We start from the raw sequence: 20573 nt of genomic DNA, 5'->3' as shown, positions 1-20573 counted from the left end.
TCAACAAACCGCTCCTCCGCCTCTGATTGGCCGACAAAGACACCGTATCACGTGCGTGGGAGATTTTAAATTCCCGGGAAAAGGAGCAGATCTACAAGCCCCTTTGTGAGTTTGTAGATCTGCTGCTTTGGTCTCTTGCGCTGCAAGCTTACAATTACATCTTCTATTTTTGAACATTTTTGAAAAATCTTGTTTGTGCATCTGTAATATTGTTTTGTTTTGTTTTTTGTTTTTTGTTTTGTTCTGTTCTGTTCTGTTTTGTTTTGTTTTGTTTTGTTTTGTTTTGTTTTGTTTTGTTTTGTTTTGTTTTGTTTTGTTTTGTTTTGTTTTGTCTTGTCTTGTCTTGTCTTGTCTTGTCTTGTCTTGTCTTGTCTTGTTTTGTTTTGTTTTGTTTTGTTTTGTTTTGTTTTGTTTTGTTTTGTTTTGTTTTGTTTTGTTTTGTTTTGTTTTGTTTTGTTTTGTTTTGTTTTGTTTTGTTATGTGTTTGTTTTGTTTTGTATTTCTTTGGTTGTGTTTTGTCCATGTCAATGTTTATATATATAAGAAAATTAATAAAGTACAAATCATTTAAAAACAAATCTAGGCTACAAAATAAATGATTTGGAAAATGGTTGTAACTTGTTGTAAGCAATGTAAATGATAAAGTATACATTTATTAGAACATGATTGAACATTTGACAATTAAGGTCTAATATTTCTAAAGTAACTGATGTGATAGCTGAGCTAACTAAGCCGACTTGATGTCCCTTACGTGTAATAAATGTTTTATGACATTGATTGGACTCCAGCCAATGGAATGCGAGAGATGCTCAGTCCTGTCACTGTCTGTACCCCGGCTCTGCAAGTCAGAAGAACCCATTTAATTTAAACCAGTGACTCAGCCACACTCATATATGGGCTCAGTAATAACATTAACTTGACGGAATAGCGGACAATGTTTTAGCTTGGATGTTTTCGGCTTTCAAAACGCTTTTCTGCCCCTGTTGTGCTGAGGGAGGTTCGCTCTTATGGTAAGTGAAAGCAAGTAATGGCAGGCAGTGGCACCTTTTAACTAGTCATTTATAGGTTATTGATGAGAAGCAAGTCAAAACAACGCGATGGGGTGGCGTTTTTTAGTTACTTCATAATCATAATTCAGTCCTAATTTATTAACAATAAGGTAAACATTGCGTGACGTTTTTTTATTTGCTTTTTTTCTCCGGTGCTTTTGTGACATTACATAAGCTACCGGGCTACGTTTCCATACGGACCATTATTTAGCGTACACACTGTAGTTTTCCCTCGATTCATTTCGTTCCACCTACTGCAATGAATAAGTCATGATAAAACTACAAATCCCTGACAGCCAATCGCGCCGCTTCTGTCAGACTCAGTGTGTCGTGCTATTTTGGCGACGCACATTTTATCTCTTTAGTTCATCGTGGAATATAAACAATTCAAAGCCCTCATCATGGTTATAGTCAACATGCTATGTATCAACAGCGAAGTATAAGACATGTCTCTTGCAACACTGGTGGGAAGTAAGTAATACTAGGAGGAGTTTAACAGACAAAATGAGAGACACACAGTATAGGCTAGCGTTAGCTAACATTGCTAACTGGTAGTAAACATGAAATTCGCTGTCAGACAGTTTCACAAAGTTTCTCAGCCAAAATGTGCTGTGGAGAGTCATTCTGATTCATTCATTCATCTTCTCTTCTCCTCTTCTGCCCGGTACTGCAGTGGTTCCCAAACTGTGGGTCGGGGCACCAGGGGGGGGGGTCCCCAAATGATTATTTTTGGTAGGGGATGGGAATCCCATTCCCCATGATGATTATGGTGTGTGTTTTGTCACATTAGTGTTTTGTCACTCATCAAGACAATCATAGATGTATTTTATTGATTCTGACTTACACCGGTATTGCAGTGGTTCCCAATCCCAAACTGTGGGTCGGGGCACCAGGGGGGGTCCCCAAATGATTATTTTTGGTAGGGGATGGGGATCCCAATATTCCCCATCGATAAAATACATTATTCTATGACAGACAGTCTTGATCCAAGGCTAAACATACAGTATGTAAGTAATTGTATACAGCATATCTTTACATTTCTAAAGCAACAATGTAATGACTTTTAAGACCCTTAATACCAAATAGTGAAATTTTACGCAAGAAAGAGGCAAACAATGTGAAAATAGCTTGTAGTTTGGCTTTCACAATATTTATCTGTAGAACTGAGTCAAACTAAATGTAACGCCTACATTTTCAAGTGCTTGTGAGGGTGGTGGGGACGGGGTCCCCAGTTCAAATGTGATTATTTTGGGGGGGTCACAGAATACCAGAACGCTCGCCTCAAAACACCGTCCCCTTGGGCATAAATTCGGCAAAACGAAAAAAGGGTTTCTGCTAAACGTAACCTCAGCAAACTATGCCTCGATGGTTAATTCTACGGTAACCAATATTCCTACCCTTAACAAAACCTAACCATATTCCTAAACGTAACGTCAGTTAAACTATGGCTACCACTAAACTTATTTCTAACTGTATTCTCGTGAAAACAAATACAATACGAGCCTTCCGGGTTACCGGTGGGGAATCCCCAGTTCAAATGTGATTAATTTGGGGGGGTCGCAGGCTGACAGGTTTGGGAACCCTTGTTGTATACTGTATGTTAAACATTTCCACTGCTCTCCCTTCCAGCCAACCCATGTTCCTGCGCCAGCTGAGTGCCGTGGGCTCCTCCTTCCTCCCCCGCCCCCAGAGCCAGCCTGTCCTCCTCAGAGCTGCTGGCTATAGGAGTGCCACCCCCTCCTCTTCCTACCACCTCCTCCCTGTCCCTCCTCATCCTCCATGGTGGTGTCCTCCCCTCCCTCCCTCCCACCGATCCCCCCGCCCCTCCCACCCTGTTAGGACGTCTCACCCGTGCCCTCAACAGAGAGCGCGAGATCAAAACGTTGCCGCTGGTACTGTCATCCAAGGTTATAATAGTTTTGGATTTTTTTTTCTCTCTTTTTTCTCCGTTTAGAATAATTGTTTTCTAATGTAGTTAGTTTTAATTAGTTTTCATAACTAGTTTTTATTTTATGCTAATAATTTTAGTTTCTTTTAATTATGTTTAGTGTTAGTTTTAGTTTAGTTTAGTTTCTTCCCTTTTCAATCCTGCTTTATATTTCATGTGCAGGATTGAAAAGGGCAAGAGTAATTATTGTGTAATGAAAATATAGCATTTTTTAAAACAAATATTCAGTTACAGATTAAGCTTATAAATAAATGGAGGACATATTCTTGTCTATCATTTCAGTTCATTTTAGTTAGTTTTGAAAACACACAATGCAGTTTCAGTTAGTTATTGTTTTTTCATTCTAGTTTTTATTTATTTCAGTTAATGAAAATGTTTTTTAAATTTTAGTTGTTGTTAGTTTTAGTTAACTATAATAACCTTGCTGTCTTCGCAGCTACTTATACCTGTGGCGTTCCGCCTCCCTGGTCCACCAACCCGCTCGCCGGTTCCGTCCCGCGCTCTGGCCTCCACACCTCTGGCGGCCTCATGGACGGCGCCGACCAAGGCCGAGAACCGCCGTACAAACGGAGGCGAAGTACAGAGGACGAAAAGCGGAGCTGTGTTGCGAACGAGGAGAGAGAAGGACATCATAGTCCCAGAGGAGATTCAGCAGGCAGAACTCGTGTCACGGTCCAGGAGAGATGCCAAAGGAAGGTGCGGTCTGATCCGGGCGTAACGGGCGGCCCCCGACATGGGGACGAGGAGGGTGGTCCAGACCAGCAGGACCAAGACTGGGAGACGGTGGGAAAAAGAAAAAACAGTGCTAGAAGAGAGAGCAGTGATAAAGACGGAGACAAAAACTCAAAGCAGCACTCAGGGCAGAAAGACAAAGCTACAAGTTTTGCCCAGAAAGATGCCAAATTAGACAAATGGGGCCGCCCCACGGGTAAGGGTGCTTTGAGCCAGGGAAGCCGTTGGGACTCACAGCAGCCTCGAGCGCCCAGGACTCATTCCTCCGAGAAAAAGCCCCATGCGGGGACGGACCCCGGCCCCACGCCCGGCGGCCACAAACCCAACCCCTGGTTCAAGGATGGGGAAAAAGGGATGGCGGCCGGGAGGGGCATCAATGTGCCTGATGGACATGGTCGAGGGGGCGGTCCCTGGCGGCAGCCCCCGCCCCAAGCACGCGGGCCAACTCACAGCCACCACCAGTGTCTGCGGAGACACTGGGAAGTCCTTCCTGCCAGCCGACGACCTCCCGGAGTCACTCCGTTTGAATTCTCGGTGCTCTCCTACAACATTCTGTCTCAGGACCTGCTGCATGAAAATGGCTACCTGTATAGGCACTGTCACCCCATGGTGCTGCCCTGGGAGTACAGGCTACACAACCTACTGGATGAGATCGGCCACTATGATGCAGATGTGAGTTCACTTTAGATGTGTATTGTGTGAGCATTGAGCTGCTCGTGCTAAATTTTAGGCACCGTAGAAAGATCTGTATTGATGCTATGAGGAACATTTGTCATGTATAATCTTTCGTTCGGGTCTTGTGCTAAAACGTTTGGGAACCACTGTTATAGAACCCTTAAGTAGGTGTCATGGAATTCTGGATCAATCAGTAATTGATGAGGTACGTTAGACACACAGTCTGACTCTCATCAGTGGTACGGTAGTCTTGCCAACGAGCACAGGGCTCAGGCCATAGTCATACCATAGCCATAGTCATAGCTGCTACAAGGACAAGCTCAACCATAACAGATTGGCTGTAACAAAAACAATAGCTGACAGGCCAAGCGAAGATATCTTGGCTGCTGCAGGCTACCAAATATGTCATCATAAATATATTATATAAGTATTACAAGTGATGGTAAAATATAAAGGTTAGATATAAACAACAATAACAATATAGTATAATGTTCTTCCTCAGTCAGTCAGTTAGTTGGTGTCATTATTTAATCAATAATGAACCCAATGGGTAGGCTATCTGAGGAGGGATCCCATCCCATGAAAACTCCTAAAAACAGTACAGTGATACAAAATACACCAAAGACCAAACATACACAATCAATCATATACAGTTACAGTAGCATACCCCAAAAACATTGTTTCCTAAATTGTCCTTAAAGACTGATTATAAAGTTGCCTTTATATTATTAAGGGGCCATTTGATTCGATTTGTGCAGTCTCAGAGTTATGTTCTAGGAATAAATCAAATTTTCATTAATAACTGTGCAGCTACAAGTTAGTAAAATAATGTAAATAGTATGCAAATAGTATGTGATAAATGACGTGGTATTGGAATGGCATAGACTGGCATACTTAGGCAGTATTGGCATACAGGTTGTGATGTGTGCTGTCTTTGAGCAAGGCAGTCAACCCCCAACTGAAAGCCTTTGGAATTTCTCTTGGTCTCTCCTCTAGATTCTTTGTCTTCAGGAGGTGCAAGAGGACCATTATGAGAAGCATATTAAACCAGCTCTACAGGAGATGGGTAGGTGCGTGCGTGTGCGTGTGCGTGTGCGTGTGCGTGTGCGTGTGCGAGTGTGAGTGTGAGTGAGTGAGTGGCACACACTTTCTACAATGTCTGTTTCACATTCTCTTTCTGTGCTGCAATATAAAGTTTCAACAGCATGTGGAGCCAGAGTCCATTATAAACCATTTTAGGCAGACTGGAAAGTGTATAGAAGCAGGATTGCTTGATTCAAAAGCAATGTTTCGACTACAGTGTTAGATGGCTGCCTGAGTGGTTTTCAAAGTGGGGACCAGGGACTCTGTATGAAGGGCCTTGTCAAATTATGTATAATTTTGACATTTAATCAAGTATAGATTTAGTTGGCTAAAATTTAGTCAACCAAAACTAGACTAAAGCTAAAACATTTCAGATGACTAAAACCTAAAACTATCAAATCAACACTGCTCCCGTCCCATCCTATTTCTAACATAGAAATGCTCGCTCTCTCCGCTGCAGGATACCAATGCGAGTACAAGAAGCGCACGGGTGGAAGGCCCGACGGCTGCGCGGTCATCTTCAAGGCGTCCCGCCTGTCCCTGCTCTCGGCCCACCCCGTGGAGTACCTGCGGCCCGGCATCTCGGTGCTGGACCGAGACAACGTGGGGCTGGTGGTCCTGTTGCAGCCCAACCCCGGGCCCGCCGGCGGTGTCCAGGTCCGGGACCCCTTGGACTTCATCTGCGTGGCCAACACCCACCTGCTCTACAACCCCCGCCGCGGCGACGTCAAGCTGGCCCAGCTGGCCGTCCTGTTGGCCGAGGTCAGCCGGCTGTCCCGCCTCCCGGACGGCTCCACCAATCCGGTGGTGATGTGCGGGGATTTCAACTCCACCCCTTGGAGTCCGCTGTACAGCCTCTTGACCACAGGCTTTTTGGAGTACCAGGGCATGCCCATAGGCAGGGTGAGGGACAGACTCGCACACACACACACACACACACACACACACACACACACACGCGCGTTTGCATTCATTCACACACAGTGTATGGACAGTGAGTACATTTGCACGCATAAACAATAATTCCTCGTGTGTAAATGGTAAATGGTGCATTTATATAGCACCTTTATCTAGATTGTTGTGCATTACAATACATTCACCCATTCACACACCGATGGTGGAGGAAACCATGCAAGGCAAGGCAGTGAAGGTACCAACCTGCACATTGGGAGCAATTAGGGGTTCAGAGTCTTGTTCAAGGAAGGGGGAGCCCGGGATTAAACTGGGAACCGTGTGTGTGTGTGTGTGTGTGTGAGAGAGAGATTGACTGATTGATTGATTTATTTTATTTAGTGATATCACATAAAAAGAGCACAGTAGCATTTTCCAGACATACAGTCATACTGTAGTATCACAGAGGATGAAAACACAATGAAGCCTGAGGGCCTATTTCCACTGTGGTCCTCTTTTTGATTTGATTTGATTCAATAGACATGATTAAAAGAAAAACATGTTCTCGCAGAAACATGAAGGATTAAACCACAATAATATTTCCATTGTGGTCCTTGGTCTGAGACAAACAACACAGAACAGGCAATGCAACAATAAATAAAACAATCTAGATCTATAATAATATAAACACTGATTACTCCATAAATATAATATTTAGGGCTGTCAGGATTACAAATTTATGTTGACGATTACAAATTTTCACAATTTCCCGCAAATAATTGTGATTAACGATTTAATTGTGTTTTTTGGCACCGAACATTGGAACATTATGAATAGAATTAAAAAAAAATTAGGCTTCGTAATCACAATTACACAAATATGACAAATGACTTGAATATACAAATAAATTACTGACAAATCTAATAATTTAATACTTGTGTAAAAATGTAAAATATCCCAAAATAGTTCAACTACGATTGACAATTATCTCAAATAATTACGATTAGACGATTAGATTTAATAATTGTGACAGGCCTAAAAAGATCTGATAATCACAATCTCTTCCCTTGACCAGGTGTCGGGTCAGGAGATCAGTACCAGACAACAGCGTGTCCTCACGGCTCCTCTGTGGCCCATGAGTTTGGGCATCAACACACATTGTCAGTACGACACCACCCAGCAACAAAGTCAGTCCGACACCACCCAGCAACAAAGTCAGTCCGACACCACCCAGCAACAAAGTCAGTCCGACACCACCCAGCATCATGAGAAGCAGATTAAACCAGCTCTACAGGAGATGGGTACGTGTGTGTGTGTGTGTGTGTGTGTGTGTGTGTGTGTGTGTGTGTGTGTGTGTGTGTGTGTGTGTGTGTGTGTGTGTGTGTGTGTGTGTGTGTGTGTGTGTGTGTGTGTGTGTGTGTGTGTGTGTGTGTGTGTGTGTGTGTGTGTGTGTGTGTGTGTGTGTGTGTGTGTGTGTGTGTGTGTGTGTGTGTGTGTGTGTGTGTGTGTGTGTGTGTGTGTGTGTGTGTGTGTGTGTGTGTGTGTGTGTGTGTGTGTGTGTGTGTGTGTGTGTGTGTGTGTGTGTGTGTGTGTGTGTGGCACACGCTTTCTGAAAAGTGTATAGAAGCAGGAAGCTTGATTCAGATGGCTGCACTAGCCTGTCTAGTGGTTTTCAAAGTGGGGACCAGGGACTCTGTAAGAAGGGTCCTAGAAGGGTCCCCCTTGTCAAATGATGTATAATTTTGACATTTAATCAAGTATAGATTTAGTTGGCTAAAATGTAGTCAACCAAAACTAGACTAAAGCTGAAACATTTCAGATGACTAAAATATGACTAAAACCAAAAACTCACGGCTCCTCTGTGGCCCATGAGTTTGGGCATCAACACACATTGTCAGTACGACACCACCCAGCAACAAAGTCAGTCCGACACCACCCAGCAACACAACAGCACCTCCACAGCACCTGGTAATAATACTGGTACACTGCTGTCGAACTGGATATATTTCATTTGATTTCTTTTGTTGTTTTCAACTGTGCTCTGAGATTAAGATCTGAGGCCGATTCTACAAATCTGTGACTATCTGCTTCCATCTGGTCCTATCCTGTGCAGTGTGCTGTGAACTTGTACATCTGCTATTTTTGAGAACCACTGTTCCAAACCAATCCCAAGAGTTTTCTGAGAAACTGATGTTGATATATGTAAGGGATAATGTCTGCCTAGGTGGTCATTGTCGGGAGATAATTCGCCGACAGGGGGTTTAACCACCACCACCGCGAAGCACATTATCCCGCTTATTACACTGCTACTATTAAGTAGCCGTGTAATAATTAATTTATTAATTCATAAATTAATAAACTGACCCAAAACACAACAAAGCGAGATATTTCCTTGCTTGCGGTAATGAAAGTATTCCATATGTGTCGCGTTGGCCGGCGTCTGCCCAGCTACAGCACTGCAAAACAAGGAAGCAAGTTTATCAAATAGAATACATTTTCGACTGAGACTGCTTCATCTATTTCCCGCTCAAATGTAAAAAAAAAAAATTGAGAGCAATGTATACACATTGTGTGTGTGTTTACATGGCTGTCATGTTGGAAACAGCAGTAAATCAAGCGGGGCGCAGCATTTGCTCCCAGGGTTTGATTAGGTATCGGTCTGTTATAGAGTGGAGCGGTCATTATCAAGAAATACCAGACCACTGAATTAAGCGATTGACCAATCAGAATCAAGCATTCAACCAAGCCATGTAATAGATATATATATATATATATAGCTACTGTAAATCTAAAATGTCAGACGCTTTCCCGGTTTTAATGGGTTAAATTAGTGGTTGTTTGCTTTTGGCTCAGGTCGGATGAGGATTCGTTCAGCTTAGGTTAAGTATGATTACTGCTTTGTCCAACTTTCTTCAGTGCTAGTTTAGTGTTCCTGATTTAATTTCTGTTCTACAGCTTCAACAAATTTGTTTATTTCTGAAGTTTAGTAAGCCAACTGTGTCCTTATTAACCCTTGTCTGTCTCTGTCTGTCTGTCTGTCTGTTCAGGTGTAGAGGGAGCCATCTCAAATCTAAAAACTAGTTTGGACTTCCAACACTTTTGGACTGCGTTTAACACTTTAAACGTAAACAGGTAACACGTCTTTGACCTTAAGTCTCTCTCTCTCTCTCTCTCTCTCTCTCTCTGCCTTCCAAAATACAAAGATTTAAACTTGTAGTATGGCATTGCATGCACACTGTTCTGCTGTATGCCTCAGCAGAACCAATAACACTGGCTTTTCCCTGCACATACTGATGTAGTGTAAGTGATGTGTGCCAGTCTATATTCACAGGCGATAAGCCTATTCCATGCACCATGACAACTCAGGCCATCATCAGCTGAAGCTTTCTCACTCTGGGGCATCTCGCCAGCCTCAAGGCCTTGCTGTTGGTGCACCTGCCCTAGTGTAAAAATCACAGCAATGGCGGTGTGTTTTGAGAAATGTACTGGTGTGTCTGTGAAAGGCGTAAACGTGGTTCACATACACACACTCAAACAGGTACAAACAATGAGACGCACACAGACACATGCACGCACATGAACACATAAGCACAGTCCCACAAACACTCAGACAACGTGTGTGTGTGTGTCTCCACAGACCTCGAATAGACCACAGTGTGAAGCTACGGTCGTCCTACCAACACATCCTGGTGCATGACAGGACATTTGAAGTGACCACCTGCCACACCGAGACTGCCATGACGGTGGACTACATCATGTATACACCAGGTACGAACATACACACACACACACACACACACACACACACACACACACACACACACACACACGCGCGCGCGCGTGCAAAGAGATCTTTGATGCTGAACATTGATGAACAGTAGACGTAACTCGATTCTTTCCAACACATTAACGCACTCCTTTCTCTCTCATTTTGTCTCTTTTCTCCTCTTTTGTCTTTCATTCTCTCGCCGTCTTTGTCTTGTGTCTTTGTCCTTTCCCCCACCTCCTCACCTCCCCCTCTCTCCCTCCCTCTGTATTTCTTTCCTCTCTGTCTCTCTCCTCTTGTTCTCTCATCCGTGTCATTCATCTATTTCCTTCCGTCCGTCTCTCCACTCCCCTGCTTCCTGTCTCGCCACTAAAGACCCTGATCCTGCTGCTGACTCTCCGCTTCCTGTTGAGCGGGGCCTAGAGCTGCTGGGCAGGCTCTCATTGGTGGGCGAGGCTGAGCTGGATGCCGTCAACCGCCTGCCCAATAAGCATCACTCCTCCGACCACCTGCCCCTCCTCGCTCGCTTCCGCCTCCACTGACTGACTCATGTCCAAAACAGAAGCTATACCAGCAAGTGGCTAGTGGTCATTTACCGTGGACCCCCCACATATATAGGTGTGTGTGTGTGTGTGTGTGTGTGTGTGTGTGTGTGTGTGTGTGTGTGTGTGTGTGTGTGTGTGTGTGTGTGTGTGTGTGTGTGTGTGTGTGTGTGTGTGTGTGTGTGTGTGTGTGTGTGTGTGTGTGTGTGTGTGATGTGCATTCGCACAACTGGTGTGAGTAGTAAGCTACGTTGTATATATGGGCCAGACGTTAGCCCAATGAGAGAATGTATAAGAAAGAATGACACCTCAGATGATTTCTCTCCGCTGTTATCTCCCTACCTACCAGTATAGGCAGCTGTAGAATTCTGTGCTAAATCTGAAACTAACAATAATATTCTCTTAATTAAGGGGTACAAAACACTTTAAAAAAGGGGAGGGGGGTCCACAGTCTAGGATGTATCAATTTGGAGGTTGTTTACAACCTCGTGCCAACCACGTTGAGAAGGTAAAGCAAACAAAATAGTTGCTTAAATTGTTAATGCTTGCAGCATTTTGGATGAAAATCGCTGGGTTCAGCATTTTATTTTCAATCAAGCTCTTTAAAAATATCTGGAATTATTATTATTATTATTATTTTCCTCACATGGTGTGTTTATATGAAAGGAAGATTTCTATTTTTTTTAATAAAATTGTGAGTTGATGGAATGTGTTGCGAAGTATATGTTTTTGTTCTTAACAGGCTGTTAATTTTCTACTTTTTGTCTACAGGCCGAAGGCATGGGGAGAGAGTATGTTTTGCACTCCGTGCGTGCGTGCGTGTGTCCGTCCGTTACCAGCTAAACTTTGCACACACACTGCCAATGGAACCTCTGCCCCAAATATTCCTCAGCGGCCTGTTAAAGCGCCACCATGAGGCCGATTTAGGCAAAACACATTTCTGTAGATAACTCGTACACATTTTATCCATACATTACACAATTCGGTATACACTATCTCCATAGTCATGTGATCAACACGGATCTGCACCATTTCCCATCTTCCATCCTGATTGGCTAAGATTGGCTCCCAAAGCTCACATGATTGGTCCGATTCAAACAAAATGCCACAAATCACAAACACAGTGTTCAATTTCCGTGAAATTATACATGCACATTTCCACTAGGCTGAGGACGACATGCCACTATTTTTTCTCTCCAAATCAGCCTCACGGTGGCCCTATAACAGGGCAATTTGACCTATAACTGCATCAATCTGTAATACAACTTGTGTATGCACACTTCCTAGAGGCAAAAACATTTTCCCTGCATCCCTCCACATCTGCCGGTTATAGCGCCACCATGAGGCAGAACACATTGTTTATGCATAGATTTCATCCAAATCTCACGCAAATCGGTACACATGAGCTCTGTAGTCATGTGATCAAGATGAGTGTTGGATTTCTTAGATTCTACACTGATTGGCTAAGATTGCCTTCCAAAGTTTTCAGGATATACCCTTTTGCACAAAATGCTGCACATGTCCTGCTCCTCCAGAATTCTATCCTCGGAGAGTGATCTGGCTCTGCATCTCCTCAACAAAATGAAGAAAGTTGTTGCAAAAAACAAAGAAACATGTTTATATTACTCCTAAACATTTAGCCAAACATCACACACACCCCTATCCTCCTGGTGGAGACCTGTGCCCAGAAGGGCACTTTTTCTATTTATTCTTTTAGTTTTTACAGTGTGGCTCCTCTAGTGTCGTGGCGGCGCGCTGCCTAGAAGAGGCATTATTATTATTTATCAACGTCAGTAGTAAAGATAGATAGTCCGGCAGTCGAGGTGGACGGGTGGGAAATTTGGTATATATAGTATTTCTTTATTGACCTAAAATATTGTCTATATACATACATTCATGAATCCACTTGCTGACCGGCTGAAAGTATTTTATAGGGGTTTCTTGTGACCCTATACCATTAACATCATATGTTAGGCAAAAATGTCAAACTTTCCTTTTGCTTTAAGTAGCATGTGACATGTCAAACTAGGGGGTTTTCATGATTATGAATCCATTCCAAGCATTAGTTTTGCACAAAATACACTCCTTGGGCTAAAAACGGCCACAAATGTGGTGTGGTCAGCACATTTTGGGCACATTTGGGCAAGTGGCTATGGCTGCTTTTAGCCCAAGGACTCAAGGAGTGTATTTTGTGCAAAACGAAACCCATAGTTTGACATGTGACATGTCACATGCTACTTAAAGCAAAAGGAAAATGTATTATCATAAATAAATATCACCAAATTAACCAATAAGTGACCAATAATAAATAATTGGTATCTATTATTTATTACTGGTTGATCAGGATAGGCAGCAGTCCTGTTACAGAGCCTGGGAGCCCTACCCCCCTTTGTCACCAGGCTGGTGAGGTTGAGTTAAAATATCTAATATTTCAAATAAAAGATTATTTCTGTTTTAATTAACAATGCTTCTTGGCAATAACTTGTATACCACTGTAAATCCAGTTTAGTTCCTTTTTAAATGTAGCCTAACAAATGTACAATTTGTAAGAGGGTGCCCTAGCTTATGTTAACAATTAGACAGGCTAACAGCAGACCTACAAGCTCAAAAGGCGTTGCGGACGCCGAGCTACTGAGCTTGTAGGTCTGCTATTTTCGACCCGCAACACGACGGAGCGTACATTACCGCTGCTCTAGGTTTCCTTTTCTTAGAAAGTCGTCACGTCACACACATGCTGACACACCCACACCGCAGATCGGGACGGGGCTTCTCCTAGCAAAAACATTCTCTGCTGATCTGTCTGTCATCTCCTCTGTGACTACGTCTCTCTTTTGAGTGTCTGACCGTACTGTGACTGTCTCTCTTTTGAGTGTCATCTACTGTCACCTGTAGGCAATATGTCAAGTAAGTTATTGAGAGAAAGAAGAGAGATTTCCCCGGCTGCAGCTGACGTTCTGGGAAGTAAGTAGAAACTGAGAGTGAGAAATGATTTAATAATTAGCATATTGTATTCCACTACAATTACTAAAAGAACATGCATGTGGGGTTTTTACCCAGTGTAAAATCAATTATAAACTTAAAAACACATATAAATGCACGGTGATAGGAATACCTTTAAATATGTTTCCGTAAACAGTGTTTCATTTTCATAAAATGTTGCAGCTCAACCCACAGTGAGGATCCAAACAGTGGTCAGAGGTGATGTCTTTGGCTCCGACCAAACTCTGTTGGAACGCGTGAGGCAGAAGGGTGGGCTTCGAGTAGTAGTAGCTGAGGATGCCAAGGAGAAGGCGAATGTCATTGTCGTCTTCTCTCCGATTTCCTATTGCCTGCCTGATTACATGATAGAGATTGGGGTAGCAATGGACAATGTTGCAGGTAATAGAAGGCTTTGTTTTCAGTTCAGTTTTTTTAATCCATCCAATTAGTTATGGAATTATTGCACTTCACTTGCCAGCTGTTGATGTGCATGATGTATCATTTCCTACCTTTGACTCCTGCCATCTCATACTAGTAAATCATAATATAAAAATCGCTGTAAAATTTGGTTAAAAGAATTATATTTGCGACTTGTTCGAATGCCCCTGCCCCCTTTAAAACGAAAGAATCACAAAGTTGTCCTTTAACATCTCGTTATCACCACAATATGCTTGTGTCACAAGGAAACCCCTTGTGGGATCAAACTGGGGTTTTTCATGATTCAATTGTTGCATCAATACCATGAGATTCTGCACCACAATGTCAACTACATATCTGCTATTATGGAATAGCCAAAGTATAAAATAATGGTTAAAGTGGTTCAAATCCATGTTTTAATGGGTTAATACCCCTGGAAAGCATACTGTATGTCACAAATTAACACCTTTTGCCGTCAGCACTTTGAAGAAGCACATTTTCTGAAATTCTGCCTAGAATTCCTACCGGGAGGAGATCCTGTCATCCTGGTATTGATGCATTTCACGGACGACGACGACTGCCCAGACATCATCAGGTCGTTGGACGGTGACCCCAGGCTCCCCAGCTGGCACATCGAGGACTTCGTCAACGTGCTCTACTGGCCTTCTGGCCCGCTGACTTGCCCACTTAACAAGCGGGCAGTGGCACAGCTGCACAGCGCGTTGCTGAAGCACAGCACTGGTAAAGTCAGAGTTGGTTTCTACTACACTAACATCTCAGATGCAACCTTATATTGTATTCCACTACAATTACTAAAAATAATATGCATGTGGGGTTTTTACCCAGTGTAAAATCAATTATAAACTTAAAAACACATAAATGCACAGTGATAGACTGATAGTACCTTTAAATATATGTTTTCGTAAACAGTGTTTCATTTTCATAAAATGTTGCAGCTCAACCCACAGTGAGGATCCAAACATTGGTCAGAGGTGATCTCTTTGGCTCCGACCAAACTCTTTTGGAACGCGTGAGGCAGAAGGGTGGGCTTCGAGTAGTAGCTGAGGATGATTCGGGCATTGCCCGTGGCTGCTGGGCCACCCCCACCACCAAGGAGAAGGCGAATGTCATTGTCGTCTTCTCTCCGATTTCCTTTTGCCTGCCTGATTACATGATAGAGATTGGGGTAGCAATGGACAATGTTGCAGGTAATAGAAGGCTTTGTTTTCAGTTCAGTTTTTTTAATCCATCCAATTAGTTATGGAATTATTGCACTTCACTTGCCAGCTGTTGATGTGCATGATGTATCATTTCCTGCCTTTGACTCCTGCCTTCTCATACACAGCGAAAGTCAGAGTTAATTTAAAGGACAACTTTGTTTTTCAACCAAGGTCCATGTTTTATATTAGGTTGTTATTAGAGAAAGTAAAAGATCAGTGTTTTCTTTCTTTTTTTTCTTTTCTTTTTTCCATTTGCTGCTTTCTTTAGTTTTAGGTTAAATTTTTTTAACAAAGTTGTCCTTTATCATCTCGTTATCACCACAATATGCTTGTGTGAATGTTCCATATCACACAACAGGAAACCCCTTGTGGGATCAAACTGGGGTTTTTCATGATTCAATTGTTGCGTCAATACCACTCCTTGGCAAAAAAAACAATCACACCCACTTTTCCTCTCGTCACAAACCAATTTATTGTGTAAAAGAATACAGCGCTGTGTCCATGTAAATTAAAAGCTAATTAGATTCATTTGTTTATTTCAATTTCTCAAATACTATGAGATTCTGCACACAATGTCAAGCTTGTATATCTGCTATTATGGAATAGCCAAAGTATAAAATAATGATTAAAGTGGTTAAAATTCTGCCTTCCCAGTTTTAATGGGTTAATACCCCTGGAAAGCATGTACTGTATGTTACAAATTAACACGTTTTGCCGTCAGCACTTTGAAGAAACACATTTTCTGAAATTCTGCCTAGAATTCCTACCGGGAGGAACTCCTGTCATCCTGGTATTGATGCATCTCACGGACGACGCCGACTGCCCAGACATCATCAGGTCGTTGGACGGTGACCCCAGGCTCCCCAGCTGGCACATCGAGGACTTCGTCAACGTGCTCTACTGGCCTTCTGGCCTGCTGACTTGCCCACTTAACGAGCGGGCAGTGGCACAGCTGCACAGTGCGTTGCTGAAGCACAGCAGAGTTGTGAGCCCTGCCGCTGCCAGTGGCAGTAGCACTGGTAAAGCCAGAGGTGGTCAGGGACGTCGCTGACTGTTTCGTTGTCCTACGCATGATATGTTTGTGACCAATTTCTATGGGTCACGACGAGTAGTCCGGGAGCGGAAGGCTGATTTTTTTCTCAACTGATTCTTGTAGCTTGGTGTCACCTCTTAAGAATTCAAGAGGGTGCCTATACTGATATCCCTTGAGCATTTATTGTTAGTAACCCCTTAATGCCCTAAATACAAAAAATCCACCCAAAATAGTTTTATGGCATTTCATGCAAAATACTTGGTAAATGCATCAAATTACCTTTCTACAGTGTTTATGAAAGTGGATATGCACAACGTATTTATTTATGATTACTGCATTATTAATTAATGCTTATTAACACGTTCTTGCCCGAAAATCCCAAAATTCCATAAAATATATATTTTGAGATTGTATGCACAATAATCATGTGAAATGTATCTACAATCTATATTAGTTTCACTAATATAGATCTTTTCAGGTGGTGGCATATGAACCCTTTCAGGCCTGCATCTATCGAGCATCTTGCACCACAAAAATAGTTATGAGATGTCATGCAACGATATCAAAACCAATTAAATTTACTATTTCATAAAATAAAGATTTGTATTCATACATATGGTCATGTTCAATGTTTTGAATTGACAGAGTACTTTAACCCCATTAAATAATACAGGTCAGAACACAAATATTATTCCACCGAAATGAATAAAGCAGAATAAAGTACCATTTTGTAAATCATTAAATCATTACAGCTATGAATATGATCACTTCATTGCTGTAGGCTACAGATTACAACCGTGTAACATTTTTCCTGCTATGCATGCCTTGATGACTTTGTTATACAGTATATATGCCTACAGTATAGGTTCACTATTAGCTAAAAGTGGGCTTTCTGGTGTTTCATGTTTTTGCCAAGAGGACCTGATGAGAGCCTTGAGTCAGATTGCAATATCTGATATCATACATCTAGTCTGAACATGAGATGACTGACTTCTCCATCTTCTGATGCTATGGCCTCTATACTACCTGAAAAGCAGTGTTGTTCAAGTTGTTCAACTTTACTAGTTACTAAATTATGAAAGTAACTAGTTACTTTACTTTATTTAAAAAATTAAGGTTTCACATATCTTTTCAAGGAAAAGATATTCCCCTCACTGGTCCAGTTGGGGTTTCTTTTAAGCTCTACTCTAAAAAATAGGAATAGAACACTTATGCCAATAGTACAATATGCAAAATCACAGACCATATCCAGTCTAATGATATGGATAAAATAGCTATAGCTTGTTTGGTGTGATATGTTGTACCTAAAGGTTTTATCAGTGCTTTTTGTCCACTAGGGTGCGTAGTAAACCAACTAAGGGTCTGACTGTACCTCTATGCTCTGTACAGTACTGTACATTGTACAACTGATGTCCCATCAATCATGTCATGCCATAGCATTACATGATAGCATAAAATGATTGATTGTAAATATTGATCTGCGTTTTAGTGGAATAGGCAAGTTAATTGTCTTCACAAACTTATTCCTTCACTAAACTTCCATTTTTCTGAGCAAACTGATTCACTTCAGTATCCTTTTGATTGATTGATTGAAATATTTATTAACAGTTTGCAGAATTACATAACATTTCAAGCACAAACTCAATACAAAGACTGTGAGTGGACGACCCAATTAAGCATTACAATTGTTTACAACAGGGTCCATATTGTTCAATTCATCAAAACATTTAGAGACATACAAATAGACACTTCTGTAATAATAATCATCCTAATCATGCACTAGAAATCTAAGTAGCTTATATATTTTAATCACATCCATAAAGTTATCCCATAAAGGTTGAATTAGTTTATTTGACTAGCCTAGCATTAGAATAACTATTTTAATTTAGTAATGTCCGAATAAACGACACTGTCTTTCTATGTTGTAGGCTATTTAGATGTAATAACACAATTATTCAATTATATATCTTTCCAATATGTTCATAATAGTAAGTAACGGTGTGCAGCAACAATAGACAGCTATAATTCCCCCAAATACTGTTGCAGATCTTGTTGACTTGTTGACGCCTCCGTCGATCCAAAGCCACCAAATGGCACGGCAGCACCACTTCCCGTGTCCGCCCTTCTTTGTTGGTTCGACCAATCATCAGCGGGCAGTGGCTGGCTGCCGGGGCGAGGGTATCAATTCACATCACTAACAACAGAATAACATTGTTGTAGTAGTAGTGACTGAGGGATCGATTTTATTGAATCATCCTGACCCGAGAAACAATCAACATGGACTACTAATCACTTTGGTTTGTAATCAACATGAAGGGCGGCTTTAAAGAGACAGTTGATACGGAGAGGCTGCAGCAGCAGAGACACTGGAATGCTTTGTAGCTCGGCTGATCTTCAGGGCTGTTTGGTGGTCGCTGGTGGGAGGAGGAGGAGGGGTGGGGGGAGAGCAGCCCCCGCAGTGTGTGTGTGTGTGTGTGTGTGTGTGTGAGAGAGAGAGAGAGAGAGAGAGAGAGAGAGGAGGGTGAACTTAATGTCTGGTGTAATGATTAAACCCTCACTAGGAACTAACGACCCTGGTGGTATGTATGAACGGGGACTGCGTGAACAACACATCACCTCGGTCCTCATCAGGTTGCTTTTGGACCACACCAGGCAGGCTCTCCTCTCTGTTCTATTCTAAACCCCGGGGAGAGGACTACTAAGGAACGCGCTGCTGCTGCTTCTTCCACGGGTGGAATTATTCTGCTGCTGCATTGCCAGCTTTTTATATATATATATATATATAACCCCCTGTCCCCTCTCCTTATTTAAGCATTAAGCATTTGATGATGCAAAACAGAATGTGTTCTCGTGCTATTTCCAAGTGTTGATTCTCCCGTATCAAGGAAACGTCTGTCTGTGTGAAGCGGACTGTTCTGTCATAGATCAACATGTACTGATCAGACCGTTGACACACAAGGAGGACCACATGCCCTGCTGCAGCCTCCTTTTCTTCTAGCTCTGGTTGTACCAAATAATGACCGGACCGAACTCCCCGAGTCGCACCACCGGCACCGGGACTTCGTCGGCGAAGTTGAGCAGGCACGGCCGGTCCAAAAGCACTAGCTCCCACTGCCTGCTCCGCTGCAGCACCGGCGCCCGGACCGGGAGGACCGGGATGAGACCCGCAGTTCCCCGGTGTCTCCCCCGGCGAACAACGGGCCCAGGTCGCCGGGCGACGAGGAGGAGAAGGACGGCGGGGTTCTGTTCTACTCAACGTCAACCGGACCGGGTTCCCCATCGAGGGTGGCACCTGGGAGCGGATGTGGACCCATGTGGAGGTCGTGCACCCCGAGGGACCGGAGATGGTGGACAGGATAAGGAATGCCGCCTACCTTCCAAAGGTAAGTTAGTTGAGCACCAAGTCAACATTGATGGATTGATTACTTTATTGACACCTTGCAGAAAAAAGCTAGGTCTGCTTAAGAGGATTTAAAACCTAAGAAAGCCTATGTGGCTTAAATTGGGACAACAACATACCAGTTGAATGTGTTACCACAAGCCTGTTTTTTGTTACAACTGACTAGAACTTAAGGTATGAGTCGATAAGCCAAAAATACCCAAAGACAGTCACAGACACACAATCATCTCCTTTGTAACTTACATGCTGACTTGTCAGTTGACTTGTCAGGGTCAATGAGTTTATGACGTCTGAGTTTGTTCATTCCAGCTGGTCATTCCAGGTGTGTGTGTGTGTGTGTGTGTGAGAGAGAGAGAGAGAGACTGTGTGTGTGTGTGTGTGTGTGTGTGTGTGTGTGTGTGTGTGTGTGTGTGTGTGTGTGTGTGTGTGTGTGTGTGTGTGTGTTTCCTAGGTGAATTATTTGACAACTGAAAGGAAGGCTACCGAATTACCGAAAGCAACCAATAGCAACTACTACAACTAACTGTGATGGTGTTGATTTATTAATTTATTTATTATTTACTAAAACATTCCATATTTGAAGTGCTTTTTGAGAAAGGATGAACACAGATGGTTGTGTAGGCCTGCTGCGTAGACTAGGTACAACAGAACCGAGCCCGAACAGAGAAGGCTTGCATGGTCAATGTCGTTGATCGAGGGCAGGGCTGGGTCTTCAACAGACCCCTGGGGGGTCCTTGTCTTCGCCTAAAACGTTGAAGACCCCTGATCTAGGGTTGTTGTTGACAGAACAGGGGCAGGGTGGATGAGAGCGAGTCAAGGTTTCCTCTTTAGAGACGGT

General features: G+C 42.7%; 3 protein-coding genes across 5 annotated transcripts in view; all 3 read left to right on the top strand.

Moving 5' to 3' along the window:
• Positions 1-863: 863 nt before the first annotated feature.
• Positions 864-11384, top strand: angel2 (angel homolog 2). Of its 3 annotated transcripts, none has more exons than XM_080790728.1 (9): positions 864-1010; positions 2679-2941; positions 3434-4401; positions 5401-5470; positions 5948-6390; positions 7454-7679; positions 9426-9510; positions 10016-10146; positions 10520-11384. In XM_080790728.1, exons 1-9 carry the CDS (start codon positions 949-951, stop codon positions 10684-10686), a joined length of 2415 nt encoding a protein of 804 aa, XP_080646854.1. In that variant the 5' UTR covers positions 864-948; the 3' UTR covers positions 10687-11384. The 3 variants fall into 3 exon arrangements, with proteins under 3 accessions (XP_080646854.1, XP_080646852.1, XP_080646853.1); XM_080790726.1 differs by having other exon boundaries at positions 2679-2956; XM_080790727.1 differs by lacking the exon at positions 864-1010 and adding an exon at positions 1380-1520 and having other exon boundaries at positions 2679-2956.
• Positions 11385-13514: 2130 nt separating this feature from the next.
• On the top strand, positions 13515-17592 carry LOC308334144 (uncharacterized protein). Its single transcript, XM_080790736.1, has 5 exons — positions 13515-13647; positions 13849-14064; positions 14599-14823; positions 15039-15290; positions 16061-17592. Exons 1-5 carry the CDS (start codon positions 13584-13586, stop codon positions 16351-16353), a joined length of 1050 nt encoding a protein of 349 aa, XP_080646862.1. The 5' UTR covers positions 13515-13583; the 3' UTR covers positions 16354-17592.
• Positions 17593-18561: 969 nt separating this feature from the next.
• The window catches only part of vash2 (vasohibin 2), a 36164-nt gene continuing 34152 nt past the window's right edge, over positions 18562-20573 (top strand). Inside the window, 3 exon segments of the mRNA XM_080790733.1 lie at positions 18562-19468; positions 19471-19590; positions 19593-19718. Coding sequence (XP_080646859.1) covers positions 19352-19468; positions 19471-19590; positions 19593-19718 — 363 coding nt within the window. The 5' untranslated portion in view covers positions 18562-19351.

Source organism: Protomyctophum bolini (assembly GCF_963924005.1).
Source record: "Protomyctophum bolini genome assembly, chromosome: 19".
In the NCBI taxonomy this organism is placed as follows: Eukaryota; Metazoa; Chordata; class Actinopteri; order Myctophiformes; family Myctophidae; genus Protomyctophum; species Protomyctophum bolini.
This window is presented reverse-complemented; position numbering and strand designations above follow the sequence as displayed.